The sequence below is a fragment of the Solanum pennellii genome, chromosome 9, assembly GCF_001406875.1.
Source record: "Solanum pennellii chromosome 9, SPENNV200".
In the NCBI taxonomy this organism is placed as follows: Eukaryota; Viridiplantae; Streptophyta; class Magnoliopsida; order Solanales; family Solanaceae; genus Solanum; species Solanum pennellii.
Window position 1 is genome coordinate 81,907,230 of NC_028645.1, and position 25,773 is coordinate 81,933,002.

Below are 25,773 nucleotides of genomic sequence, written 5' to 3' on the forward strand. Positions count from 1 at the left end.
TTTTTGCATCTACCTTTTTCGTTGACTTTAGAAGATGATGCTTTAAAACAGTTGCCCTTTTTCTGAGATTGATGGGTTTCACCTTTTTTAGCGGTGAATGAACTTTGTGCTGCTCCAGTTGATTCATTAGGTTCAGCTTGAGCAGTAAATGGACTTTGTGTTGCTCCAGTTGATACATTAGGTTCCTCTTGAGCAGCTTGATTTTCTCTTGTGCCTGAAGCATCATCTATGTCGACAACATCAATAGGAAATCCCACAGACATGCCATTAGTAATTTCTTGAGATTCAATTCTTTCTATTTCTTCAACAGCATCTTCTGGACCTTCTGCAAACTCTCCAGTGGCTCTATCCTTGCCAAATATCTCTTCCCAGTCAGCAAATAATGGCCATTTTTTTAAGTTCATTGATTTGGCATTTGGATCAACCTAGAAAAATAAAGAAAGTAACTGTCAATATTCCAAAGACAGAGATCCATAACCAAGAGAAAATACAAGTAAGTAGAAATTGCGTAATGATTTCAAATAAATATAAATCACCTTTATCAAGTCATCCCAAGCTTTTGGATAATCAACTAAGATACTTCCGTCACTATATTGAAATCCTAAACCACTTCGACTCTTTAGCAACGATATGGTTGCATAACTCTTTTTCCATGCTCTTATTTTAGAATCAACATGTGGTAGAGATTTCAATCCACAACTAGGATGACGAGCATTCATGTAGTGTTCCAATTCCATTAAATATCCATGTCTAAAGGTTCCATTATCTCCTCTCCAACCATTAACACACAATTCTTTTAATCCATCTATAAGAGTAAGTTCCTCTTCTGGAGTCCATATCCTTCGACATGAAGGTGTTGATTTTCTTGCCCTCTTTATGGACGTGTTGGATGTTGCAGCAGGAAAACTAGCCATTTCAATCTGTAAAATTATAAATGAAATCACAAGTAATACTAAGTTACAACTTACAAGTAAATTATCACAATCATAATCAAATTTATTGTAATACAACTTTATTGGTCTAAGAAAAAGATAATGTGAAGAGATAAAGAGAATTTCACTGCTTATATTATAAAATAATAGATATACATTGAGATTCACTGTTTGTTTGTACAAATAACAATGTGAGACATACAAAAGATTGACCATTCGTCTTCACAAAATAATAGACGGTATTACATTTTACAGTGAATGGAAAACCAAAAGCAAAAGTGCATAAGCACACCAAAAGTTAACACATAGTTTAAAATTATAAAGATTGATTTCCCAATCGTTCATTTTACATAGACTGAGCTAGTTCATCCCTCCAAGTGGTCCACTCATCAGATGTTTCAATTGTATTAATATTTTCATGTTCATGTTGATTCTCCATGTGGAAATCCATTTCCACATCTAAGGGGTCAGCTTCCATCTCTCTTCGAATGAAATTGTGTATCAAACAACATGCACTAATAATTCTATTGTGAACCTTAACTGAGTACCACGAAGGACTTCTAAGAATTCCCCAACGTCCTTTTAATAGTCCAAATGTTCTTTCAATAACATTACGTGCCCTAGCATGCTTCATATTAAAGAGCTCTTCTCGACATCGAGGTGATGGATTGTCACCTTGCCAATCCTTTAGCCAATATCTATATCCTCGATAGGGAGACAGAAAACCATTTCCATTTGTATATCCTCCGTCGCACAAATAGTAATTGCCTAAAAACATAAATAATAATATAATTACTTTAAATATTATTCTATTTTGATGTAGTAGAAATAAACAAGGGTCTGCCTATTATTTAGCATACCATGAGGTACTTTCAACCCATTTCTTCGTACAACAGCATCTCGCAATACACGACCATCAGCGGCTGATCCCTCCCAACCAGGTAATACATAAATAAAGTTGAGATTTCTATCACAAACCCCCAAGACATTAGTTGCTATATCTCCTTTTCGTGTTCTGTATCTTGGTTTATATATTGCTTCAACTCTAATGGAAATGTAAGTACCATCCAATGCACCAAGACAACCCTATAAGATAAATTCAAATCTAAATACTAAATGACTATTAAAAATAAAAATACTTTCACCATAATATTTCAAGTTTATTGTAGTAAATCAAATGTTAGATTGAAATTTACCTACCTTAAACCATTTCCATCGATCATCACTATCATCTTCGAGCACCGGATTAGGTTTAACAAGTAACACTGGAGTTAGTTTAAGAATAGCTCTTAGACATTCATTAAAGGCTCGACTTACACTCCACCCCGATCTAATATAATCAACTTTGATAGACCTGTTCTTTTCATGATGAGCCAAAATATTTAAAAACATTGCTAACTTTTCAGTACTCGACATATTTTTACTGTCAGTCAAACCTCCAATATTCTTGGCTAATGAGGCTAATATGTGAAAGGCGTTTCTATCCATCCTAAGCTTGTCAATACATACAATATCATTGTCACGAATGAGAACATTCAGATGAGACAAGATTTTTGGAATTCTAGCACTCATACAATATCGAATGCCCCGCGTATTTGTAGATTGTTTTCTTAATAACATGCTGTAAATAGCCATAAAAAAGCAGATAAGGACAATATAGGAATGCATCACAATCTCCTCGAGAATCATAAAGGATTCAACATCGCACAATTGCTGAGAATCCATTTATACCTATTTTCCAATTAAAAATGACAACATCATGATCAAATTGAATCCCAAAAGAAAAAAGAGTATCAATCATGTTACTTAATTAAGTATTGCAGACACATTTTGTATAATAGGAAGGTAATAGATGGTTTTATACTAAAATGTTCAATTTTATTGAAAAGAAAAAAACAAATTGGACTTATATTGCAACAAACTATCAAATGTTCACAACAATCAGCCATACTTGAGGCAGAACTAAACTATCCTTCTTTCTCTATTATACTAGGACCACAATCGCAAACTTATACAAGAACGGTTACAAATGTTGGTGATGCAAGCTCAACTTATATCGTTAACATCACTCAAATTCGAAGAGTCCACATAGTTGTCAAGCCAACCACACTTGTTTTCACCAAGGTGAACCAACAAGCAACTTATTCAGTTACCTTTACACAAATTGGTGATATCACAGGCTAAGTAACATGAAAAACAGGGTAAAATGTTTATTTTTGTTTGGCTTCTAAAGCTAGAATACTAATACTATTTTGTCAAACTGCAAATACATATTTATCTTTTGCAATTTTAGAAGCTAAAGCAACTAAACTTAATGAACCCATTTGTTCATAAATCACAAATTTTGAACAAATAAAACAAAACCCACATCAAATTTAGGTGTACTCAAACATCAACTTAACTAGAAAATACTGAGAAGATCTACAATTTCATTCATCTCATTGGATTAACAAGAGGAAAAACACAAAAGAGAAAATTGGAGGAGAAGAAGAAGAACAAATAAAAAAATCAGCCAAAATTTGAGTTTGAGAACTTCTAACCTCAAAGAAAGAACGTCAGATTGAAAGTTTTTCAATCTACTTGCCTGGAAGATGAAGAACCATTCTCTAGATTTACAGATGGATAAAGGATGGGAATGTTTATCTAAAAGCCTGTGGTGTATATTGATTGAGAGTGAAGGGTAAAATTGTCAATACATATTTTTATTCAGGTATTAGTTATTCAGGTATAACTTATTCCATCTTTTACCCTGCATAAAATAATACATAGATTGACTCATAACTTAAACATGTATTAGTTATGTGATTTTCTAATTTTATAACCAAACATAGTATTGTGTGTGTTGAATTTTATAATTTAACAAAAATATGCTACCAAACATGGTAAAGCTTATGCAATATTTAATACTTGAATAACTTAATCCTTATCCAGTAACCAAACGATCCCTTAGAGTCTTACTAAAGCTTCATGCGGCACTTGATAATTTGCATCTGGAATCGGAAATACTGATGCTGGTTTTGTTCAGAGTGTTAGTATATTTGAAATAGAAAATGCAAAGGAATATTGAATTGATTCTTTGAATTTTCCTTTGTTGAATGATGTTGAAAATCATTTTGCAACCATTGTACCAAAACTCATTTCCGCCATCTACTTGCGCATCCATATTCCAGTTCTTGATTGGCAAGAATTTTGTTAAACTTGGCCAACAAGTTCGTACTCACATGGATGTTCGAGGGGTTTCTCCCAATGGTTTAGTCGCAGCCAAAATGGTAGCTCAGGTGAAATCGACTCTGCCAAAGTGATGACTGTTAGCTCTGCTAGTACAGAAAAATATATGCTAGGATCAAAGAGTTAACAGTCAGCACAAGAGTGATGACTGTTTTGTGTCATTGCAAGAGAGTGATGTTTAGAGATAAAAATTCAACAAGACAAATCAATCTTGACAATGAATTTTGCAGTGAGAATCGAAAAATTTTGCAGTGAATGAGTTGAATAATGAAACGCAACCTTTGCAGATGAAATACAAGTAAAATCAGGAATTGAACATGTGAAACTCAGCATACCTCTGCAAAAGCAAATGAAACATATTAGTAAAGAAAAATTCATTGTGTTTGTTGTAAGCAGTGAAGATAAGAAATAAGGAAGACATATTAGCCATATAAGGAACTTAAAAAAATTGCTCCACATCGTGGCAAAAGAAAACAGTAGCAACTAACCAATCCCATACTAATTGAGTCAGCTCTGTGAATCTTTCAATTCAGCTCAATGTGAAGAATTTCAATCCAATACTTAACAGCTTTGTCTTTTGCAGATAAGGATTTATCTATTACTAGAGATTCTCTACACTTTCTCCAAACAAAGCTCTTGACACACTAAAAAGATTGCAAACACAAGACCCTAAAGTAAGTTTGCCAACGCGACATATCCCTCTAATGAACTAGTTGGGCATTGCATTTTCTCAACGTCTCGTTTTATCTCAAAGTCCACCAACCCCTTGCGCTTTAGGAGACCTCTAACTCAAATCAAATCTCAAAGCTTACAACTTGATCTTAACTTCACTAGCAAACTGTGATAGTGTGGAGCTTCTTATTGACATCAGCTTTTATTTCCAAACTAGTAGCAAAAGATATTTGTAAGCTAATAGAGAACAGAGAAAAAACATACTCCACATGTTTGCTTCAAATATAAATAATCCCTCCGTTTCTTAAAAAGAATGACCTCCTCTATTTATAATCTGTTTAAAAAAGAATGACCTCATTCTTTTTTGGTAACATTTTAATTTCAGTTTTCTACGTGGCATGTTTAAGGCCACAAGATCAAAGGGCAATTTTGTACATTTGATCTAACTTTAATCTAAGACCACAAGATTCAAAAGTCTTCTTTTTATTCTTAAACTCCGTGCCAAGTCAGACTAGGTCATTTTTTGTGAAACGGAGGGAGTAACTAAATAAGAGAACAATTTCAGAAAAATATGATCTTCAATAACTTTTGTGCATATTAGGACAAACTTTTTGTGTTCATTAAATTTTGGTGCACTCCATAAGGCCCTAATTAGCATAAGTGATTGGATCCTTTTGGGGAGAACCATGTTCTCATGTAGGTTCTCCACTTTCAGTAAACCTCTTGGTCCACTTGTACACAGTGACTTTCCACCTATAAAGGGAGTAATTCTTTATAAGAGAAATGATTTTTCACAATCTCAAAATCTTACTAGATCTGAAGTTTGTTACAATTGTGTTATTTGCACAGGAAATCTGAAATAAAGAGAGAGAGAGAGGGAAAGAGGGAAAGAGAAGAGATAGGAAGGCAAAAACTACTATAATTATTGTGGATTCAACTCATGATAAGAATGACAAACAACATAAAGTTAATTACAACTCTCTTCACAGAGAACATATTTTTGAGAATTATTTTTTTTGAGAATTTCTTTTTAGAGAATGTACTTGAAATACCCCATAATCGAGGTCCACCTATGCAAGAGAAAAGAAGAGCAATTATTCTTTGAGTGAGTAAAGTAGGAACTATTTATCAAATGCCTGAATCATTTGAAGTGTTGCAATCATCTAGACCTACACAATGTGTGAGAGAAAGGGTAGGGTTGGCTCTGTAGAAAGACCAGTCCTAACAACCTAAACTCGGAGCTTCCTGGTAGTTTGAAAAAGAGACTAGATGAGATGAAATGAAGAGGCATTCTGGAGGTCACAGGTTATATGTGGAACAGAAGGCAGTGGTCATAGTCATTGCTTGGGTTGTAATACTTGCATAGGTTGTGGCAGTGACCGGAAAGGGATGAAACAGATAAAAACAGATAGAGAGAAGGGGGTTCAAAATGAGTGGTAGGGAGCACGAAAGAGATGTTAACAGAGAACAATAAGGAGAATATCTATGCAATGTCCATGAACCAGTTTTTGTTTGCTTTATCGATTGAATCGTGATGCAGAATTCTGTCAAGCAGACCACTGCCGGTAATGCAGTCAAGCAATCTCAGCTGATTGCAGCCCTAGATGTGATAGAGATTGTGAGTAATATGTGGGGAAAATATTATTGAATTGTGTATCTAAATTGTTACATTAATATCCTATTTATAGACACTACATTGGAATTCTTTTCCGACTAGGATTCCTAGAGCTATTCCTATTCTAAGTAGGAATACTTATTTCTATTCTAACACTCCCCACTCCCCCTCAAGCTGGTGCATACAAATCATATGTACCTAGCTTGTTACAAATGTAATTAATACGAGGACATGTGAGGGACTTGGTGAAGATATCTGCAAGTTGATCATTTGACTTCACAAATTTCGTAACAATATCTCCAGAGAGGATCTTTTCTCTAACAAAGTGTCAGTCAATCTCAATGTGCTTAGTCCTTTCATGAAAGGCTGGATTTGATGCGATATGAAGAGCCGCTAGATTATCACATACCGGTTCCATCTGATCAATTTTGCCAAATTTTAGTTCTCCCAGCAACTGTTTGTGATCCAAACTAGCTCACAAGTTGTTGTCGCCATTGCTCGATATTCTGATTCTGCACTAGATCGAGCAACCACATTCTGTCGAACGTTTGTCAAAGGTTGATCTTGCCCAATTAGCGTCAGTATATCCAATGATATGCTTATTGCCTTGATCATCAAAGAGTAGTCCTTTACCGGGAGCTGACTTAATATATCGCAGAATACGAACAACTGCTTCCCAGTGACTATCACAAGGGGAAGTCATAAACTGACTTACAACACTCACGGAAAAAGAGATGTCAGGTCTAGTCACTCTGTGAGATAATTCAACTTTCCAACAAGCCGTCTATACCTTTCAGGATTACTAAGTGGTTCCCCCTGTCCTGGAAGGAGTTCAACATTCGGATCCATAGGAGTGTCAATAGGTCTACATTCCATCATTCCCGTCTCCTCAAGAATGTCTAAGGCATACTTGCGTTGAGAAATAACAATACATGATCTAGACTGAGCAACCTCAATACCTAGAAAATACTTCATTCAATCTGCCAAGGTCTTTCTTATATTGAAAAAGTACATTAAAAGATCACCCATCAAAAGTTGGATTATCCAGCAAATGATTTGTGTTACTAAGGGCAAAATTTGTGATTTTTGTGTTAAAAAATATAGTTAACCGACTTTAGTGAAAAAGACTCATATTTATATGACCATCTATGAAACTTACCCATTTAGTACCTCAATTAGAACAAATTGGAGTTCGAGTATCTAAATGAATTTCGCTGACAACTTCGAGGGGCCACAGATATATATATTAAACTAACAAATAATAATAATAATTAAGTAGTGTTACCTTCTCAAAAAAAAAAAAGATAATAATAATTAAGTTCCACTTCCTTCCATTTCTTCTGTCTTGAAATTGGTCACTTAATTCGTATTCATATGAAATTAGTTAATCAAGTGTTACCTTCTCAAAAAAAGGATAATAATAATTAAGTTCCTTCCAAATTTTTTTTTTTGTATATTGAAAATTGGTAGCTTAATTTATAACTTATATGAAATTTGGTAATCAATTGTTACCTTCTCAAAAAAAGGATAATAATAATTAAGTTCCTTCCATTTTTTTCTGTTTATTGAAAATTGGTAGCTTAATTTATAACTTAAATGAAATTTGGTAATCAATTGTTACCTTCTCAAAAAAAGGATAGTAATAATTAAGTTCCTTCCATTTCTTCTGTATCTTGAAAATTGATAGCTTAATTAATAACTCATATGAAATAAGGTAATCAAAACCTCTATAAATACCCAAGTGCTTAACATTTTATTTTCATCACATTTTACATAAAGTTGAGCATCACCTCATTAGGTTAGTTTAATTACTTATATTTCTTCACATTGTTTGTTCCTATAAAAGTTGAATCTCTCTGTCGCTACTTCTTACAGTCGTTGTAGAGAGGCGTAACAACTACATCTTTTCTGTTTTTTCTAATGATTAATTAACTTTAGATATGTCCTTCGGGATGGCTCAGTTGGTTTGGAGGGTGTTTATCCACACGGATGACCCGGGATGGGTCCCCCTCAATACCTACTGAGTCGAGCTTGTCGCATGGGGCTTGCCTAGTGTGGTTTAAATCCCCCTGTGTAATTTACAGGCTATTACACAGTGGGGAGTTTACCCAGAGTGCACAAAACGCTCACCCGAAGGGCAGAGGTTGTAGAGGTTGCGTGTTATTCTGGGGCTCCAAAAATTGACTGTGGAAATACCCTTGCTTATCCTATCCTGATATCTGCATCATCTATAATTCTGTTGTTTTATAGATATAAGTGTTATAGAAAGGTTTGACTTTAATAACTAATTATTTTCCCTTTTTTTAACAATTATTTAACAGCTGAAATGGCTTCAAACTCTGGTCACAGTGATGGTCGCATGCGCGAAATCTGTTTGGAGCTAGAGGATGTACGCCACCACATAAGAGGGATGGAGCTGCAAATGCGAGATGCTAGAGCAGCATACGACCTTAGAGAGTTTGGTATTCTGCTACATAGGCGTTCTACTTATTTGGAAAGAGAAGCTGAGCTTGAAAAGGAACTCAAGACTAAATTTAACTTTTTTTACCGTAGGTTTCTTTAGTTGATTCTTCCCTATATGTAGGAAGATTATGGGAATTGTTACAATAAGTGAATGTTGGGAGAAAAACTGAAAAAGTTAATAAAGACAAGAGAATTTAATTCTCTTTGGATTTGAAAACCTACACCTAAATGATGTGTTTGCTTTAATCTATATGTATGTTTTCTGCTTTCTTTATTAATTGTCTTCAACTAAAAAATAATTTATGCTAGTACATTTTCTATCAGAGTTGCTTTCTTTATTAACATATTTTAGGAAAAATCACTACAATGTGAAAACATGATACCATAAACTACAACTATCATTACACCAATAATAAAAACATGATCTATAGAAAAAATACTTTTAAGGCAACAAAAATGAAATTTAACACCCAGGGCGGATGCTTTTACGCCCGCGACTTACAACTCAAATTCTAGGCACAGCCCTATGGATCTACGCCATTCATTTTCACCCCCGAGCATTTTTTGGTACACCCCACCCTAGGACTTCCCAATAATCATCACCTTTGGCAACACAGGTGGCAGGTTGCTCCATTTTACTAGGTGGATCTTCTTTTTATCACAATTGCCTTCCCAAAGAAAGTTTCTTCCTAGAGCATCAATCTTGTTGACCACAATTACAGAATTAGAACAAGGACAACATGTAAGTGGACATAGCATCTCGGACAACATTAATGAGCACCAAGCTGCCTCCCAATGATAAGTACTGGCTCTTCCAATTGGAGAGTTTCTTCTCAAACGTCTCCATTCCATATCTTCTTGGAGTTACGTTTTGCCCCAAAGGGCATATTCAAGTAAACAACGGGTAATTCTCCAATCCCCCCCCCCCAAGTATATAGCTAGTTCAAGCTAATTCTTGTCGCTCTGGAACCGTTTACCAGGTAAACAAGACTTTGTTCAGTTAAGTTGATCTTTTGTCCAGAAATAGATTCAAGGAGTACAAATATTACTCTCAATAGCTTTCATAGGCCTCTATCTGGACCACAGAAAATCAGAGTGTCATCAACATATTTTAGGTGAGATATTTCCACGTAACAGTCGCCCATTGATTAACCTTGAAGCCCCTAATCCAGTTGTTTTTCTGTGCCCTCTATATCATATCATCAGACCCTACATTGCTACAGTTAAATAAATGGGGACAGTGGATCCCCCTGCCTAATTCCTCTCTGGGAAAGAAAGAACCCTGTTGAATTGCTTTTAAAAAAAACAGAAAATCTGGCTCTACTAATGCAATATTTGATCCGCCTAATCAACCTCTCTCCAAAACTCATCTTCTTCACTGAATCCAGCAGATAGTTACAGTTTATATGATCATAAATAAGCCTTTTTAACGTCTAGCATACATAGGATGTCAGGGGTCTTGTTTTTGCCTTGTGTCTACACATTGATTAGCAATTAGTGTTGCATCCATCATTGTAATCCTTTTATAAAGTTCATTTGTTGTGCATCTACCAACCTTGCCACCACTTTCTTTAGCCTCTCATTCAATAGTTCTACCTCCTCAAAAAAAAAAAAAAAACACCTCTGAAATAATTTTGTAAACACTCCTGACTAGCCTGATCGATCTGTAGTTCTTTAGTTCTTTCGCATCAACTTTGTTGGGGATCATGGCCACAAAAGTTGCATTGAAGCTTTTTCCAAATATGCATTGCTCATAGAAATTCTGTACAACAGCTATGACATCTGTACTGACCACCTCTTAGCACCTTATAAAGAAATATCAGTAACCATCAGACCTGGGACTTTATCCCCTGCAACATACTTCACTGCTTCCCAATACCATATCTCTTCTGGGAAAAACGAGTTTTGAAGCATCTCATTATCCTGAACTGTTATCCTGGGCCAATCCCTCATACCACATTAAGGACTCCAGTCCTTTGTTTATGTGTAGAGGTTCGGGTAGAAAGACACTATCTCTTCTTTAATAATCTTTGGATCTCTTATCAGTACCCCTTCCACTTGCAACTAATCAATGTTGTTATATCTTCTGTGGCATAGGCTGCTCTATGAAAATAGCTTGTATTTTGTACTCCCAACTTAAACCATAAAGCTCTGGATCTTTGTCCCCATGCTTCTTCTCTATTTTTCACAATCTCTTTATATTCCATGGAGAGGGATGTCTTGGTAAAATTTCATCAGAGAGATTCCTCTGATCATGAATTTTATCCAAGTGAATACTCCATGCTTTTCTTTTTCATGCAGAAGTACAATTACTTGGTCCACAGAAGTAAACACATGCTGGTTTTCTTCAACTTGTTACCTATCTTTTTCTTCTGAGTTCTCCAAGAACTATGAACTATATGCCTCGCAAGAATCCCTTTAATCGTTTGACTGCTTTGTGTCGTAGTATTAGCAGACACTTCTTCGATTAGTGGATCAGACCTTTATAGAGGAAGGGCTTCTTTTGGTTCAAGATTCCAGCAGATTTTGAAGGGCAAACGTTTTTCCCCTCTGCTTTCCCAGGGCCTTAAGAAAAAGATAGCTCATGTCCACGTGGTAGGCCATGTTAGTTATAATTAAATCTTATGCTTTCCTGCTGCTCACCACGTGCAGTGTCCCGACTATTTGAATTGAGCTCATCCCGACTGTAGGATTCTTCTGTTATCCTTTGGCTTATACTTCTTTCATTCTTCTCCGCTCCCATCGAAACTCTGACCACCGCGTCCACTTATATCGGATCTCCAATATTATGCCTCTACGCACACCTTTGACAACAGTGGCTCCACCATTGAAAGAAAATCTTGAAATTCATCAGGAACCAGGTTCCTTCTGGAATATGTACCATCAATAGCTTCGAGGAGAGGTAGGGATTATTAATAGTCACGTAGTCTCTTTTTCGTCAATATGTATATCTACCTATTGCCTCATTTATTTTGTATCTTGCTATTTTGTTATATTATTCATACAATCCTGCTTCAGAAACATTTCTTTTCAGCCGAAGATCTATCCGAAACAGCCTATCTACCCCACAAAGGTAGGGGTTAGGTCTAAGTACATTCGACCTTCTCCAGACCCCACTTGTAGACCCTACTTGTGGAATTATACTAGATAAGTTGTGGTTGTTGTCGCTGATAGCTTTGAAGAGAAACGAGAAGCTATTGTAACCCATCTCAAAAATATTTATATGTATCTGCTTCCATATGCTACTCACCCATCTGTGAATTTCCAACAGGATTGGGACGTCAAAGGTTGCTGTTGACTGTTTTTCAACCAAGCTCGATGTGTGATTGTTCACTCTCAATAAAGGATCTCCCCATGCCTGGACTTCGCAGCTCCCATCTGTCTTGAGGCCCATCAGGACAGAATCCGAATATAAGAGCCCTGAATCTGTTGTCTTAAATGGTTTTGGTTCTGGAATTCTGGTTGACACCTTGATTAATTGACTTATCAATCTTTTAAGCAATCTCCATCTACCCTGAATTAAATGTCATCTCAGGGAAAATAATAATTGATGTCGTCCTACCTTAAATGTTAATGATTGTAACGTACCGGCCATGACTGTTATAGTTTCTTGCGCAGCAAGTGTCTTAAACATGGTCACAAAGTCTCCAACTTTTAATAGAATATCCCTTCACCTACGATGCTTCCTTTAGTGTGTCACACAGCCACTCATTGTATTACTCTTGAACATTGTTGTTCTGATAAGATTACGGCCTCTCTCTATCCGTTCGTACCATTCCCCTGATCTGGATCACTCCTAACAACTTCATATTATCTGAAACCCACTGTGAAGTGTATTGGATTGATCCCCATGAAGATTTGTAAAAAACAGACTATTCTTTGTGTGTCCTAATGAAGATTCCAGCTGTTGTACATGAAACGATGGAACCTATAAAGGTTGGACACCTTGTCGATGTCATTCCAGTGAGACTTCTTGTATTTTGATAAGTTCATTCAGGTGGAACTTTGTATCTTATACGGATCAAAAATAGTATTTTATTCTACTACTTTCCATGAGCACAGTTGGGCCTCTATCCTAACTTTCTAGATTTCAAAAAGCCATTGGGATCATACTGTATGCAATCAAACCAAATTTTTCTCCTACAGAGACATGTTGAATTGGTCTCTATCTCAAATTTAACTTCACCTACATACATCCAAACAAATATATGCAACTATAACTAGAATGCCCGAGTATGTGGGTATTAGGTCCCTTAGCCAAGCTACATAACTCCCTAATAAGCAACGGTAAGAACAAAAGTGCAATCTGCAAACCTGAAGAGCTTTTCTTTAATGAATTATGCAAAAACAAATGATGGCATCGATAAGTACGAAGTTTGGTTTGTTTACCAATTCTCAAAAAAAAAAAGTACGAAGTTTGGTGACTACGGCTTCTTCAGTTAGGCCATCCTCCGGAAAGCAAGTCTTCATAGTCTCATAAACAGAGATAATGCAATACCCCTTCGCTGAACGGGATATTCCTGTACCCACCAAATAAGAATCTTAGTTTGTGATTTGCAAGTGAAATTGCTTAATCTTTCATAACTAATAAATATGAGGTGCTAATGAACAAAAAAACTGTTTGCTACTTGAGTGATCAAGGAAGCAGTCACTAGTCAGTAGAAATGGGACTTCTAGCATAGGAAAGCTCCGAATTATAAAATCTTTGAATGAAATGGGTCCAAATGGAGAGGAACAGATAGTGATGATTTATGTGTGCCTAGGAGGGTGTTTTTTTTTTTTACTTGGCTAGCCACTAGAAGGGTTATTTTGACACTGGAATATCTTAGAAAGCAGAAGGTTGTCTGCTTCAATTGGTCTTACATGCGCAACGAGGCGGGCGAGGATCTGGATCACCTTCTTCAACATTGTGGGCTTACCATAAGATTATGGTAGGATATGTTTAGATGGTTTCTCACTCCTTGGACAATACCAAGAACCGTGAAAGATTTGGATGCTCAGTTGGACGAGCGGGAGGAGGAGAAGCCAAAGGACTTCGACCGTGGTTCTAATTGCATTAATGGGTTGTTTGGAGAGAGATAAATAGGAGAGCTTTTGATGGTGTGGAGTCAAGTTTCTTGCAGTTGAGGAGTAGTCCCCGCTCCCTTATTTTCTTTTGGTGTGACCAAAAAGTTCCTCGTTGAATAGAGGATTGGGTGGAGTTTGCGGGTATCATATCTTTTGGTATAACCTTTGTATAGGCCGTTTTGGTCATGTTTATGAATGAGACTAGTTTTACTTGATAAAAAAAAATACTCAACCCAAATTAGCTTGGAGTGATTAGTTGCTGCCATATTCTGGCTTTTAGCTGGAGAATAAATGGTCAAGCAGACATGACCAACAACAGGCATTGGTTCTGGAAAATCAAGATCTTGATCATTTCCAACAAGGCCAAAAACATAGGGACTGCCTGGATGTGCATGTCTAAAATATTAAGACCAATTCAATTGTAAGACACCGCAGATTAGGATCATTCCGCAATCCTTTCTAAGAGTATAAAAATGTCAGTGATGTAGATCTTACGAATATGTATGATACTTTGGTTATGCTACCATGCTGAAAAGCTTTACTCATTTCTCACAACTAACATTTTTGCATCTTAGCAGATATTAGTAGATTCAACTGACATGAAAAAATCCAAGTGATATAAAAATAAATATAATCGCACCCACAAATAAAATTGTACTTGTAAGAAATCTTGAGCTATTCATAAGTAATTAGCCTGATATAAATTGGCTCTTACGAGCACGAGCTTGAGTTGGACCCTGAACTTCCTCCACGACACACTACAAATGCAAACATTACACAGCTGTACAAATTACTAAATCTGTTTTGTGCATGACTAAAAGGAAGTGAGGACAGAGAGGCACTTGAAGCTATATGTGGAAAAAAGAGTAGGAGGGAAGTAGGAAGATATCAAGTCAAATGGTCGAAAGAACATCATAAGAAATCAGCACTTCAAGGCATTAATCAGATCATAACTTCACTCACAAAAGACATCATTTTAATTCTTCAAGAGAAAAAGCCAACTCTGACAAGTTCATTAGCATACCAATTTAAAGTTCCACTTCACCACTCATGTATAAGAAATATATAAGAACTTATCCAACAAAAGGTATAATGAAAGTTCCAACTGAAAGTTTGGGGATGGCACTAACCACAGAGAAACCATTACGTGTGAGATCATCCAGCGTCTGTCTTAGATTCTGCAAAAAAAAAAAAAGTAACACAGTTTACATGACAAAGGGAGACGGAATAAAATTAAATAGATACCATAAATTTATCTTGAAACGACAACTTAGGGACATCAGAAAACTCAGCATACTCTGCTGGCAGTTTCTCGGGTATAATCGCGCAGGAGGATGACAGAATAGAAGTGCACAAATTTTATTTTATACAACAAATTCTTGCTTCTGAGCTTCCACAAACCACCCCACACTTAACTAAACCAACATCTAGTGACCTTTCTTCCCACCAAGAAACAAATACATAAAAAGCTTTCAACTTTAAGCAAGTAGAAAAACCCCATCTTTTTCAAACAACATAACAAATTCTTGTCTTCTGAGCCTCCACAAACAACCCCACCCTTAACTAACCCAACAATTACTGACCTTTTCCCCACACCAAGAAACAGATACATAAAAAGCTTTTAACTTTATGCCAGAAGAAAAATCACATCTTTTTCAAACAAGATAACAAATTCTTGCCTTCTGAGCTTCCACAAACCACCCCACCCTCAACTAACCCAACAATTACTGACCTTTTCTCCACGCCAAGAAACAAATACATAAAAAGCTTTTAACTTTATGCAAGTAGAAAAATCCCATCTTTTTCAAATAAGATAACAATTCTTGCTAATGCCTTCTGAGCTTCCACAAACCACCCCATCTTTAACTAACCCCACAAGTAGTGACATTTTCTCCACACCAAGATACAAATACATATAAAGCTTATAACTTTATGCAAGAAAAAGAAAGAACTTACAGAGTATGTGGAGAGAAAGAGAACAAACGCCGGTGAAGTGGCGGACGGAGGAAAAGGGACAGTGAACGCCAACGGGGAACTGAAACGACGACGTTTTTGGCCGTAACCCAATACATTTCTCGATATCGATGCACAATACACAGTGAGTGTATTTGTTCCTCCCGACAGAGAAAGGTGTACTTTATATTATTTTCAAAAAATAAACTCTTGTAGGAATAACAATTAAACATTAGAGAGAGAATGTTAGTAGATATTGGTATTTAGGACGAATTAATTATTTTTAGAGTCGAACTTATTGCATAGTCGTATGAAATATTATTTTGAAATATGTTAATCATATTGAAGATAGTGAATCGTATTTAAAAGGAGGTTTTTTTCAATAGATTGTGTGGAGCAAAGCAGAACGTGATTGCTCTGTCATTCTATAATCATCAACCTATTCCATCTCTAAGATATGGTATTTCAGTGCGTTCCGAGATATGACATAGGCGTTAATAGTTATAAAAGGGAAGAAAATTTAGTTATCATACTTATAAGTAAATCAAATTGTATAATGAATCGATAAACCACCACCTCAATTGATACTTTTTGCTAAGTAGTGTTATTTTATTAAATTTATGTGTAACTTTAAATTTGACGAGATATGATTTTGTGCCAGAGAGATAAAGACTAGCCTCTTCTTCATTTTTTATAATTTTATTTAGTCATCAAGTGCTATTTGTCAATGCATTTGTCTTCTATTTTATTATTTTAATTTTTTTTGTTGATTATACTTTTTATGAATCAAAATTTATCAAAATCAATTTTATATCTCAGATAATGATAAAATTTATCAATATATTATTTTTCTTAATTCCTAATTGTGATATTACGTTCGAATATATTATTGTTGATATTAAATTACCCTACACATCTGTAATGTGATTTAATTGCAAATATTACTAATTCCATATCCATTTGTATTCAAAGCACAAATGAATATCACCTAGTAACAATCACACCCTCCGTCTAATCATAGTTGACAATTATATTATTTTATGATGTCTAATAATACTTGTCCATTTTTCATACTAATTATATAATTTTTTAAAAATATAATAAAATTGTCCTTTTATTTATAATTTCTTAAAAAATATGTAAAATTGAACAAAGTTAGCTGGTACTTGTTGCTGGTTGGAGGTAATAGGTATTCTTTGATGGATAAAGTTAGCTGGTACATGTTGCTGGTGCGAGGTAATAAATATTCAATGGATTTAGTCGAGGTGCGTGAAAGCTGACGGAGTGAGTACTTTCTAGTTTCTGGTTAACTTCCTTTCCAATTGAACAACACATGAAAGATGTTGAAAATGGTAAAACTAAATGTCAAGATTTATGTCTTTTAGCTGTCCTAGGTGCATGTATGAATGACCTTTTGTATTATCTAGTAACTTTATGGTATTAATGTGGCTAGATTGAAGTGTTTGTGTGGAAGTACTTAATATGTGTTATGCTTGAAGACTATTAAGACCTATATAAACTTGCTGAGAGATGTTGATATGGTCGAGAAATTTCGTTGTCCAGGCATGGATGTCAGGTCCAAGTTGAACTAGACTTGTTCTTGAAGGGGTATTTGATGTTAATGGCATATAACTTAGCTGTCATATCAGATGTGTATAATTACTAGAAGAATGATTGTTAAAGCAGAGTTGGTTGCTGGTGTGTCGCCAGATTCCAAACTGAACCTGCTGATTATGGAAGATATTGTAGTCGACGTGGCCCATTTTTCACCGAATGAGGTGTCTCTATTGGTCGAGATGTCCTGTGAGTATCCAACAAGGAGAATAATATATATATGTCCAAAGATAATGTTTCACCTTGAGTTATCCTCAAAGCTACAGTATTAGTACTGCTGTTGAGAGTTTGGCGGAACAGTTCCCTGGCGTGCTGAGAAACAGCAGGTACTATAGTACTAGTAAGTGTGTCGTTGTGGACTTGTTGTTGAGTAACATGTTAAGAATGAGTTGCTACAACATAATAGAACAATTAGGTGTTATTGGTAAGGGAGGTTGTCCTTCTGATGATACTTTGAACGATCGGTTGTTTAACTTGAATCTACTGAACAAGGGGTTGAAGTCAGATGTTGAGGAGAACAACTCCTTGCTGCAGGAGTGGTATGTAATAAAGAACTGTATCATGCCAGTGTCTTTCGGAGGGAAGCTGAAGGACACGGTTGTTAAAATGGCAAGTTGTATGAGAAGTGGTGATACTTCTTTTCTCAGACCACAACTATTGTATCCTTTGCCTTTCTCGGCTTCAAGGAACACTAACATGGGCTGTGGTGCATGGATTGAGGAAAATCGAGTTTGAATCTACTCAACGAATCAATGCCACATTGAAGCTTAATCAAATGACCAAAGCATATGGGTGCGTGATGGGTATTCGTGACACATTACCTAAGGTTGGGTTGAATTCACTGTGTGAGGTGTACATTGAGAACCTCACTTCAAAGGAGAGTGAGTTCATACAGTTGGTTTTGGGTGATTATGATATCAAAATTAAGCACACATTGGACAAGGAATTGGACTGGAGAACTGATGAGCTCGAACTGGGGTGCAGGCCCTTTTATAATTCGTCCTTTCCGGGGACAAGTGCACTGTCGTGTTCGACTCAGATGGTGTTGGGATGATAGTTTTTGCCGGTGCTTCCAGTTCTGTGAACGACAGTGAGTCGTTGGGAGTTACTACTCCTACAACATTTGGTGCACTTTTTGAGGCCGAGGTTGACAGATTGGTGGATGTATCACCTCAAGAGACTGCACATAGTGTGGCACCAGATCAGGCAGGTCGAGCATTTGGTGTGCAACGAGATGGAACTGATGCTGCTGACACTCAAAGAGCTGGTGGGCATACAGCTGGTGGACAGGCGGGCTCAGGACGTGGCGCTTCTGTCCATGGTGGTCAAGGTCGCACAGATAGGTGGAACTGGACAAGCAGGTAAAGACATTTCAGATGGAAATCACTATTCGACCTTCATAAACGTTAAGTGTCTTGATTCACATGCCTTTTAGTTATTCTAGCTTGGTGCATGATCTTTTGTATTATCCAAGTAACTCTTATGGTATTAATGTGGTTAAATTTAAGTGTGCGTGTGTGTGTGTGAAAGTACCTAATTAACGAGAGGGAGTCACTCCGTTAGTAAGCACCTCTCCCTTCCAACTCGAAGAGTATGAGATTGTTTTTTCTATTAACGTCCTTTTTTGGGTATGCATGTACTAAGAGTCAATAGACATCAGCTTAACCCTCTGAGGAGTCGACATGTATATATAGCTCAATCTATAAATACGAATGAAATATCATATGAACAGTGCATTTTTGGAATATAATTCAGTCAAGAGTCATAACACTATAGGCGGCTGATGCATAATGCTATCTTAGATCTACTTTGATCAAGAAACTGTAGAATATTAGAAAATGAAGGACCTACACTTATCTTTTTACTGTCAATATCAAAATCTAATTGGTAAGATTATACTTCATTGATCAATTATGATTCTTTATTTCAACATTCAACAGCTATACTAGTCACTTTTTGCCTTCACACATTTTTATTCTTTCTTAAATTTTGTCTGTCAAGTCAAAATCGTACAAACAAATTGAAACGGAGGGAGGAAGTAATGGTCAAAAAACAACAACATGCATTTTTTCCGCATATACAAATGTCATACATGATCTTTTACTACTATTCACAAAGGACAGTTCAGAAGCTAAGTGAGTTAGTTCTCTGCTACTGGAAATGGCTTCTTTTTCCACCAGTTCTACTTATTGTCTCAGCAAGGTACGAGAATTCGTGCAAAAATCAGTTTTTTTTTTAAGAATTGATCAAAAAATCACTGTGATCCAACTTTGGTTTTTCTCTTTTTTGTGCAGAATGTTGTGTTTTTATCTGATTTCTCTCCTCTATATCAGTTTCCCACTCAAAGTCCCAGGAGAAGATTTTCCAAGAAAATTGTTTCTATGATCACACAACCAAGTTCAAGAATGCCTGCCACCACTGGCTCAGTTGAGTTTATTTTGTTTTCTATCAAATATTTATACTAATAAAGTTTTCCTTTTCATATACCTATGCGTGTGGCTTAGTGATCAATGAAGTAACTTGATAAGTTTATTATTCAAACTCTAGCACAAAAAAAAACAATAGGTGATCTCTTTCTATCTGCCCTACCCTTGGTTGACAGACTTAGCTGATATGTGACGTTGATCGGAGGAAATAAGCATCCCGTAGATTTAGTTGAGGTGCGCAAAAGCTGGCCTAGACACCACAGTTATAAAAAAAAATACTAGGTGATTTCTTCCATCTGTCTTAGTCTTAGTGGACAGAGTTACATGTTACTAGTGGGAGGTGACAAGTATCCCATGAAACTAGTTGAGGTGCGAGAAAGTTGACATAGACACCGCGATGAAAAAAAAATAATTCCCCTTTTCATATTTGGGGAATAAAGTTGCAAACTTTCCCATATAACTTAATGGTACTTGATGCTTGTGATTGTGATTTTTTTTTTTTTAGGTGAAGAGTTGGATGACTATGACTGAGAAGTTGCTGGCTAGGACTTCTGAGAAGCTTCATGTGGTTCCAGGTGAGAATTTGTGGGTCAATGTCGATGTTTTGATGACAAATGATATTACTGGTCCTGGTGCTATTGGAGTATTTAAAAGAGAATTTGGAGAAAATGCCAAGGTATGCTACAATAGCCATATCGTTGAATTAAGTTGAGTTTCATCTTTGTAGTTACATATGGTTAGAGATTTATGTCTGTAGCTTTTCCGGAGTTTTTAGTTTATGAACATTCACAATTGACGAAATTTCATGTGCCTCCAAAGATATGATTCAATATCTTACTCCTCATTCTGACAAGTTGAAAAGGGATGCTTTCGTATCTCTACTTAAAATCATTCATATCTTGAACTTTTCCCTCTTGGTAACTCGAACTCCCAAACTCATGGTATAAAGAGGGCAAGCATTCGACTCGTGTGTAGTTGAGTTCTGTATCACCTAGGAAAGTAGAATTTCTGCAGTAACTTAACTATAATATACCCCGCGATGAAGCATCTGCACAGGATCAGTGATTCATAGTTGAGGTACTGAGAAAAGTTGATGCAGAGTACCATGCTTAAATTCTAATCTAGTAAAAAAACTCACTTGAACAGACCTTGATTTTCCTGTTGGGACACTTCTATGGCTCTAATAGTGCCGGGGATTGTTTGTTTTCTTCATAACTTAGGTCTGGGATCGTGAAAAGGTAGTTGTCATACCCGATCACTACATTTTCACAGCTGATGAACGAGCAAATCGTAATGTGGATACACTGAGGGACTTCTGCAATGAGCAAAATATTAAGTACTTTTATGACATTAAAGACCTCGGAAACTTCCAGGTGTGATATTGAGTCTATATCCCTTAGCAACACATGATGGTTACTCCGAGCTTTTGTTATCGTTTTATAACAGTTGCTAAAACATAGTGGACTGAATATGTTGACAGGCTAATCCAGATTACAAAGGAGTGTGCCACATTGCTCTTGCCCAAGAAGGTCACTGCAGACCAGGAGAGGTGAAGTTTGTGCTACACTCGCAAAGATCCTAATGCGTCTTGTCCTTCAATGCCCTTCTTTTGACTTTACAGTTTTGTTTGCAGGTTTTGGTAGGTACAGACTCTCATACATGTACTGCAGGAGCATTCGGTCAATTTGCATCTGGAATCGGAAATACTGATGCTGGTTTTGTTCTGGGTACTGGAAAGATTTTGCTCAAGGTAAGTAACTTCTTATCTGGAGACCACATTCCTTTGATTCATATACTTGTCATTATGTATAAGTAGAGAAAAAGGATATATACCTGTCATGAATATCTCAAAGTTTAGTTAATTTAGCGTGGATCGCATGTCCATGTCTCATTTTACATGTATGGTATGTCAAGTTCCTGCAGCTCTCACATAGATCTACTGTGATATACAGGTTCCTCCAACTATCAGATTTGTATTGGATGGTGAAATTCCGAATTACATACTAGCTAAGGATTTGATTTTGCAAGTGAGTTACTTCGACAGCCTCTTACTATTTTCTTTCCTTTCCCCTTTTGGCACGTGCTACGTATTTGTATATCACTCAGGACATGCCAGGTTATTGGTGAAATTTCTGTAGCTGGTGCAACATACAAAACAATGGAATTTGTCGGTACTGCTGTTGAAAGTTTAACAGTAAGTTTGTTGAGTTTTCATTTGAGGTAATCGAGTTATATTGTTCAAAGTTATTAATATCTCTATGTTTACGTATGACAAAAGATGGAAGAGAGAATAACATTATGCAATATGGTTATCGAAGCTGGTGGAAAGAATGGTGTTATTCCTGCTGATAAAACAACATATGACTACCTTAAGGTAAGTTCTAACATTTCCAGTTTAGCTTACGATAAATCAACATATGATAGATGTCTTAATTACTCCCTTCATCTGCTTGGTTAAGTGAAATAAGACCAGTTCTCTTGCTTATGAACGTCTTTCGTGTTTTCTGGTCACAGGACAAGACTACTGTGCATTATGAACCTGTCTACAGCGATGAGCAAGCCAGGTATCCAACACAAAAGACATTGGTATATAACCACTCGTGTTTTTCCTTAGCCATTACGTGTTTCCAATTTCATTTATGAAGGAGAGCGTTGGAGCAATGTTAAAATTATCTCCGTGTGACTTATAGGTCACTGTTTCAAGCCGTAGAATCAGTCACTGATGCTTGTGTCGGGGTACTCTCACTTGGGGTGCGGGCTCTTCCCTGGACCTTGCGTGAACACAGGATGCTTCGTGCATGAGCGTCCCCTTTAAAGTAGAAGAAATAGCTTAGCATGTTTGCTAAGATGATATTCATTATGACTTATGAGGTGATTGCCATAAATTCCAGGTTTCTTGCTGAGTATCATTTCGACATCTCAAAGTTGGAGCCCTTAGTAGCAAAGGTGGGTGAATTTGGCTGTTAATACTTTGACATATACATCATAAATACAAACACATTGTCGTAGACGCCATGCACTTATTTATGTCTCTTCAGCCTCATTCTCCTGGTAATCGTGCTTTGGCAAGAGAGTGCGAAGATGTTAAGATTGACAGAGTATATATTGGATCTTGTACCGGTGGAAAAACAGAAGACTTCATGGCTGCTGCCAAAGTTTTTCTAGCATCAGTAAGATGATGTCTCTTTCTCAATAACTTCACTATGCATATGAAAAGTATACATGTCTATTCTGTTACACTTGTCTTCTGTAATTTCTTATACCGTCCGTTTATTGACATGCCTGACTTGCTGTTAATGCACAGAAGTCCCTCAAAATGCATACCTTGTACCTTTCCAAATAGATCCTGTTCCTTTGATGTATAGCTGAATAAGCATTTTGTGCTTGTTAAGCTATGTTCAGTACTACACCTAAAGGTGTCTCTGTTTTGGGGTTGAGTTAGGCTCTAGTGTCATATCTTTACATGGTATCAGAGACAGAGATGAATCATCCCTGTATGGGCTCCCGTTGCATGAAGGGAGGGGTGTTAGAGTCGGTTAGAGTCTCATGTTGGTTGGGGAATGGTGATCTGCATATATGGATGGACTTGAGATAATCTTCCCCTCGTGAATTAACTTTTGGAGTTGAATTAAGCTCAGGTGTCATATCTTTACCGTGCTTAAATGATGCTTCTTGGTGGAAGTTTGGGATGTGATATTTCTCAAACTTTTTACCATATTGATCACTAAGATTTCTTGTTTGGTTTCATCGCTAATCCTCACAGGGAAAGAAGGTCAAAGTTCCAACATTTCTCGTCCCTGCTACGCAGAAGGTTTGTGCTCTTAATGTATTGTTCTTCCGGATTCAGACACACCTATATACAACATGAATGTCATGGTGGCATACCATATGGTTTAAAAACAATCGCAAATTATCTGTCCGTTATAAACTTAGAAATGTTTCAGGTCTGGATGGATTTATATACTATCCCAGTTCCAGAATCTGGTGGCAAAACATGTTCACAGATTTTCGAGGATGCTGGCTGCGGTACACCAGCAAGTCCTAGTTGTGGTGCTTGTATGGGTGGTCCTAGAGATACTCATGCTCGGTTGAACGAACCTCAGGTAAGTTTCACCAATGCTAGTATGAAAAGTGAAATAGGAAAGTTAATCGCGCTATAAAAGTGTGGAACAACATTGAGCTGATCAATGAACGGTTCGATTTTCCAGGTATGTGTCTCAACCACAAACAGAAACTTCCCGGGGAGAATGGGCCATAAGGAAGGTCAAATTTATCTTGCATCTCCATATACAGCTGCAGCATCTGCATTAACTGGCCATGTTACTGATCCTCGAAATTTTCTGCAGTAACGCGTTATTGTTCATGTTAAAACGCGATAAAGTTTGAACTTTTGCTTGTAATGTACACCAGAAGATGTTTGTGTTTCTGATTTCAGTGACAAAATAGAGTTTTCTCAAGTACTCTTAGCTGTAGTTACATATATTTACTTGTGGAAAGTGTCAAAAACGAGCTGAATTTTGTGAATCGTCTCATTTATAAGATTAATATCTCGATATAACTTCTCTATCGTACTCTAATAACATGTTGATAGCATGGAAATATCCTAATTTGTGTAATCACCCTATACAAAATCATCACAAGTTAGTTCATTTTTTAATTTTATGTTATGATAGATGTACAAGTAACTATGTACCACAAATTACATTGGTCTTGCAATTTTCCCTCATATATTAGAGATTTTTTTTAAAAAAAAGTATTATATATAGTCATGATGGTTACACCTTTAACCAGAGGTTTCAGATTTCAGCTCTGGATATGGAGAAAATCTTATTGAGAGCGTCACCTCAAAACGAGCTCTGTAGTGTGCGATCCATTTTTAATCTTCAACGTGAAATTCGAACATCGAGTGAAAAATCGAAAAACCCTTTTTGTAAAGATAATTTGAAAGTGACAGACATAATAGTTGGTGACTGAGATCTGAACTCAAATAGTTTCATCATTGTGTAGGGTTCCTATTGTCAGGAAAAAGTGAAGAAAAAAGAACAAAACACAATGGATAGCGCATGAGGTTTATTATACTTTATGTTAGGAACCTCCTAGAAACACTATACTATTATAATCAGTATTTGTATCGGAAAGGAAATCTTGAAGCAACGATAAAGATATTTTTACGTAGCCTATAGGTTACATATTCAAGTTCTGTGAGATAAATTATTAACCTTTGCTTTACGATAAGGTATCTACGTATACACATCACATATTTTTTTGAGATATAACCTTATTATTACGTGTATTCATTAATTAATATAAACATCGAATAAAAGTATTTTTTATCATACTTATCTTGTTTCTTTATGGACTCCACAAGGAGTATTGGAATACAGTTGTCACTTGATCAATGAAATAATTATGTTTAGAATGACTAACATCAGTCATAATCATAATTATTTCTTCATAAGAATATAAATTTATATATAGTAGTGTATTTGTTTTTTAGTATTCCAACCTTATCTAAAATACTACTATGTGATTAGACAAACTAAACATAGTATATACTTGTGTTTAGGAAGAAATAATAAGACATGACTCAATTTTAACTTACCAAAATCATATCATCGTTAATAGGAGGGTCTAAAAGTCGAGTAAAAGAGTAGAGGATCACTCTACATGATTGTTTCTTCCACTTTGTTTATTAATTATCTTCTTGTTGTTACTACTGCTTCGTATGTTCTACCCTTGTCGGACCTCACTTAAGAGACTATAGACCTCACTTGCGATATTATATCGGTATGTTATTGTAAAA

At 36.2% G+C, this 25,773-nt stretch overlaps 3 protein-coding genes across 6 annotated transcripts in view; 1 reads left to right on the forward strand and 2 right to left on the reverse strand.

The window, feature by feature from the left end:
• Positions 1 to 16,150, reverse strand: part of LOC107031051 (DNA mismatch repair protein MSH1, mitochondrial) — a 53,865-nt gene extending 37,715 nt beyond the window's left edge. Inside the window, exon 1 of the mRNA XM_015232249.2 lies at positions 15,934 to 16,150. Within this exon, the coding sequence (XP_015087735.2) occupies positions 15,934 to 16,049 (116 nt within the window). The 5' untranslated portion in view covers positions 16,050 to 16,150. The remainder of the gene's footprint in view (positions 1 to 15,933) is intronic.
• LOC107031054 (protein ALP1-like) lies at positions 1,038 to 15,505 on the reverse strand. Its single transcript, XM_015232252.2, has 7 exons — positions 15,275 to 15,505; positions 15,108 to 15,155; positions 13,300 to 13,430; positions 4,440 to 4,497; positions 2,133 to 4,222; positions 1,793 to 2,018; positions 1,038 to 1,700 (listed from the first exon to the last, which is right to left on the reverse strand). The coding sequence occupies exons 5-7, from the start codon at positions 2,655 to 2,657 to the stop codon at positions 1,279 to 1,281; spliced, it is 1,173 nt and encodes a 390-aa protein (XP_015087738.1). The 5' UTR covers positions 2,658 to 4,222; positions 4,440 to 4,497; positions 13,300 to 13,430; positions 15,108 to 15,155; positions 15,275 to 15,505; the 3' UTR covers positions 1,038 to 1,278.
• Positions 16,151 to 17,050: 900 nt separating the features above from the next.
• LOC107031053 (3-isopropylmalate dehydratase large subunit, chloroplastic) lies at positions 17,051 to 24,522 on the forward strand. 4 transcript variants are annotated; one of them, XM_027919502.1, is made up of 16 exons: positions 17,051 to 18,905; positions 19,546 to 19,746; positions 19,878 to 19,970; positions 20,476 to 20,646; positions 21,191 to 21,343; positions 21,451 to 21,519; positions 21,604 to 21,720; positions 21,923 to 21,997; positions 22,087 to 22,164; positions 22,249 to 22,344; positions 22,485 to 22,534; positions 22,862 to 22,916; positions 23,009 to 23,140; positions 23,734 to 23,781; positions 23,915 to 24,073; positions 24,179 to 24,522. In XM_027919502.1, the coding sequence occupies exons 2-16, from the start codon at positions 19,705 to 19,707 to the stop codon at positions 24,317 to 24,319; spliced, it is 1,479 nt and encodes a 492-aa protein (XP_027775303.1). In that variant the 5' UTR covers positions 17,051 to 18,905; positions 19,546 to 19,704; the 3' UTR covers positions 24,320 to 24,522. The 4 variants fall into 4 exon arrangements, with proteins under 4 accessions (XP_027775303.1, XP_027775305.1, XP_027775302.1 ...); XM_027919501.1 differs by having other exon boundaries at positions 17,053 to 18,905; positions 19,839 to 19,970; XM_027919504.1 differs by lacking the exon at positions 21,191 to 21,343 and having other exon boundaries at positions 19,839 to 19,970.
• Positions 24,523 to 25,773: the final 1,251 nt, after the last annotated feature.

Coding starts and splice junctions, on each gene's coding strand:
- LOC107031054 (XM_015232252.2), bottom strand. CDS start 2,657: ATGGATTCTCAGCAATTGTGCGATGTTGAATCCTTTATGATTCTCGAG. Junction 2,019..2,132: donor ATCGATGGAAATGGTTTAAG/GTAGGTAAATTT, acceptor TTTATCTTATAG/GGTTGTCTTGGTGCATTGGA. Junction 1,701..1,792: donor TGGGTTGAAAGTACCTCATG/GTATGCTAAATA, acceptor TTATGTTTTTAG/GCAATTACTATTTGTGCGAC.
- LOC107031053 (XM_027919501.1), top strand. CDS start 19,705: ATGGCTTCTTTTTCCACCAGTTCTACTTATTGTCTCAGCAAG. Junction 21,721..21,922: donor CTGGAAAGATTTTGCTCAAG/GTAAGTAACTTC, acceptor TGTGATATACAG/GTTCCTCCAACTATCAGATT. Junction 21,998..22,086: donor CTAAGGATTTGATTTTGCAA/GTGAGTTACTTC, acceptor AGGACATGCCAG/GTTATTGGTGAAATTTCTGT.